This window comes from Priapulus caudatus, unplaced genomic scaffold (genome assembly GCF_000485595.1).
Source record: "Priapulus caudatus unplaced genomic scaffold, Priapulus_caudatus-5.0.1 Scaffold1065, whole genome shotgun sequence".
Taxonomy (NCBI): domain Eukaryota; kingdom Metazoa; phylum Priapulida; class Priapulimorpha; order Priapulimorphida; family Priapulidae; genus Priapulus; species Priapulus caudatus.
This window is the reverse complement of record NW_014578126.1, coordinates 29,446-33,253: the sequence shown is the minus strand read 5'-3', so window position 1 is coordinate 33,253 and position 3,808 is coordinate 29,446. Positions and strand designations below refer to the sequence as shown.

General features: G+C 47.8%; 1 protein-coding gene across 1 annotated transcript in view; it reads right to left on the bottom strand.

The window, feature by feature from the left end:
• Window positions 1–3,808, bottom strand: part of LOC106815212 (chromodomain-helicase-DNA-binding protein 2-like) — a 54,172-nt gene that overhangs the window by 29,301 nt on the left and 21,063 nt on the right. The window contains 6 exon segments of the mRNA XM_014819640.1: window positions 90–315; window positions 914–1,041; window positions 1,410–1,585; window positions 2,026–2,126; window positions 2,556–2,700; window positions 3,521–3,601. Of these exon segments, the coding sequence (XP_014675126.1) occupies window positions 90–315; window positions 914–1,041; window positions 1,410–1,585; window positions 2,026–2,126; window positions 2,556–2,700; window positions 3,521–3,601 (857 nt within the window).

Below are 3,808 nucleotides of genomic sequence, written 5' to 3'. Positions count from 1 at the left end.
AAAGGGAGGGAGAGGGGGAGAGGGGCAGAGGAAGAGAGGGAGAGGGGCAGAGGGAGAGTGACGGTCCGTAGAGGGCGTGCTGGTGGTACAGGTAGGCGATGAAACCGATGATTTGAATCATCTTGCCGAGGCCCATCTCGTCGGCCAGTATCACACTGTTTGATCTGCGGGCGGAGGAGGGAGAGAGGGGGAGAGGGGGAGAGGGGGAGTGACGGTCCGTAGAGGGCGTGCTGGTGGTACAGGTAGGCGATGAAACCGATGATTTGAATCGTCTTGCCGAGGCCCATCTCGTCGGCCAGTATCACACTGTTTGATCTGCGGGCGGAGGAGGGGGAGAGGGGGAGGAGTAAAAAGTTTGTATATCAATATCAATATTAAATCAACATCACATTAAATATCAATCAATATCAATCATTATCACAGTTTGATCTGCAGAGATAGGAGGAGAGGGAGAGACGGGAAGAGGGGGAGAGGGGCAGGAGTAAAAGGTTTGTTTATCATTATCAATGTCAATATTAAATCAATATCGTATTGTTTCATCTGCAGAGAGAGGGAGAGAGGGGGAGGAGGGAGAGAGGAATAACACGTTTGTATATCATTCGGGACGTCTTAGACGCGGTGGTATCATACAATGCTTCCCATCCTACCACACTTTCTCCCTGCCTCCCTCCTCCACCGGTACATACCTCTCATTGTTACATGCGGTGGTAGGTAGCACCGCTTTCCCTCCCTCCCTCACTCTCTCACCTCCCTGCCCTCCCTTCCTGCCTCCCTCACTCTCTCACCTCCCTCCCTCCCTGCCTCACTCTCTCACTCCCTGCCTCCCTCCTTCTCTGCCCTCCCTCACTCCCTGCCTCCCTCACTCCCTGCCCTCCCTCACTCTCTCCCCCCTGCCTCCCCCGGTGATACGTACTTGCACCAGGCATGAGCAAGCCAGTTGACCCCGTCCAGCTGGTAATCCCGCAGCTCTAGATTGTTGGAGAAGCCCAGGTAGCTAGGCTGGCCCTTCAACGGCACAAACTTGGGACGATTCGTTAGCACCTGTGTAGAAATGCAGAAGAACGATTATTTTGCCAATCAATCAATCAATCAATCAAGCAATCAATCAATCAATCAATCAATCAATCAGTCCATCACAATACGGAGGTGAATTTCACATGCTCCGTCTCTCTTCCAATCCCTAACTCTCTCTCCCTCTTGCCCTCCCCATCTCTCCTTCCTTCTCCCTAACTCTCTCTCTCTCTCTGTCTCCCTAACTCTCTCTCTCTCTGTCTCCCTAACTCTCTCCCTTTCTCCCTGCCCCTCTCTCCCTTTCTCCTCTCCCTCTCCCCTCTCTCCCCCTCCCCTAACTCTCCCTCCCTCCCTCGCTCTCCCCCTCCCTCTCCCTCCCCTCACACCCTCTCCCTCACCTTTGCAGTCTTCGTGGGTATGCGCTGGCTGCGATTGCGATTCAGGTATTCATCCACCTTGGCCTGCACCCACGACGACACCAGCTTTCCGTCTTCCCACGTGCACTCAGCGTACGGCAGGCCCTTCCACTTACAGTAGTAGTCCGGCGGGCTGCCCGGCGAAGTGTTAGAGTGAGCTGCAGCGAGGGGAGAGAGACAGAACAGATGTAGACACGTGTATGTGTACGTGCGTGCGCGTGTAAGCACCGCAGGTATGCTCACAGAGACGCACGCACGCACCACATGCACGCACAGACATGCACACATGCTCACGCATATATTTATATATATTTATTGATTTATATATATATATTGAATGAAGTAACTTAATTAAAGGTAATCATTAACATTATGCAATAAAATCACGACTAGATAGAAGCTTCCTAACAAACACAAAGACCACGTTCTCGACCTCCAAACATCAATTTACTAATTACAATCATCTTCAAATACAATTCGACATTGCGAAATTTCAACGACCTTGGGGGGATTTAGTTAGTAAAAAAGTAAGTTAGCCGAGGTCGTCGTGAGAGCGTGGTCAGCGGTCAGACGTGCGTTGCCGTGGCGACCGACTCACCTATGATTCGCTCGACGATCAGGTGACTCTCAAGCAGCTGTTCCATCATCTCGTTCTGGCAGTCAAAGTATTCGATGTCCTCGGGGGAGGCCGCCGCCTTCCTGTCACGCACACACAAACACAAACACATAAACATAAACATAAACATAAACAATGCAATGTAAACATGATGGGACCTGTGTGCTCGGGGGGAGGCCGCCGCCTTCCTGTCACACACACACAAACACAACACATACACATAAACACATGTAAGCAAACATATGAACATGAGCACACGTATGATGCAACGTAAATGTTAGGTGACACAACACATGTCCTCGGTGAGACGCCACAATGTTACATATTGCACATGAATAATATCATATATATATATATATATATATATAGAGAGCGTAATATAATCTGATCTAACACACGAAGAATAACTTCACACAAAGAACTCCTTTCCACATCCTCACGGGAAGCCCCAAATGCACACGAAATTCTAGCGTGACAGGTGGCGCCGCCACGCCGACAGCGCGTCCACGCACCAGTTGTCGATCTCTGTCCGCTTCTTCTGCCAGTTCTCGAGCTTCTTGATGCCCTTGACGCGCTGCGATCGCAAGGTCGCCTCGCTCTCGTACGTGTTGTGTATGTGCGACCAGCCCTTCCACTTGATCAGATACTGCTGCTCCCCTGCGACAAACGCAAAGCATTGATCCCCCGATCATTACTATTGATTATTGATTATCATCATTGTCATCGTCATCATCATTGGGAAATTATTTTGGGTATTACCGTAACTTATGGCACATGCATCGCACTACTGTAAAAAAATTGATTTTCCGAAGACCCATGCTGCCTTCGACATTTCCGATAACGGATCGTGGACCTGTATTATCTTCATTATAAATATTTACCTCCGCGCTAAGGAGGTTATGTTTTCGCCCCTGTTAATTTGTTGGTTTGTTTGTCTGTCAACAGGATATCTCAAAAAGTTACGGACAGATTTTGATGCAATTTTTGAGATGGGTTGGACTTGGGCCAAGAACCAATCGATTCGATTTAGTGGTGATCCGGATCCAGGATTTTTTGGGGGGGAAGACTTCGGACGCATTCAAAATTCATCAAAAAAATAAATAAAAAATAAAAATCCTGGATCTTTTTCTCTCTAAATTTCTGAAAATTTGATCAAACTATATTGGGTGTATGTACCACTACCAGCAATAGATAGGAGGACTGTTAGTGTTACGCTGTGGCGGAGGTTTGCTATCTCCGATTGCTCTTGTATATATTATTATTATCATTATACAAGCCAGTGGAAAAAATACACGGGGGCTCTGGGCGATTTAGCCCCCGAAATGCCAAAAAGAGCCCCCGTAAATTTGCATAGAGTGCAAACCAAATTTTAGAGTGCTATTTTCACGCACGCGAGCTTGAAAAGTAGCCCCCGAAAAATTAATTTTTAATTTTTTCCCTGATACATGCAGACATGGACCGTCACGTCCGCTCTCACCTTGGTCGGTCGCGGGATCGAATCCATCGTTCAGATCACCGTTAGCTTCCACCGCGTAGAGCGTCGTCGGGGCTCCGGTCACTAGATAAACAACAACAACAACAATAAACAATAGATAAACAACTATGACAAACAGTAAACGTGTAGAGCGTCGTCGGGGCTCCGGTCACTCGATAAACAACAACAACAAACAATAAACAACAAACCACAAACAACTACAATAGATGAACAACTATGACAAACAATAAACAACAAACCACAAACAACTACAATAGATGAACAACTATG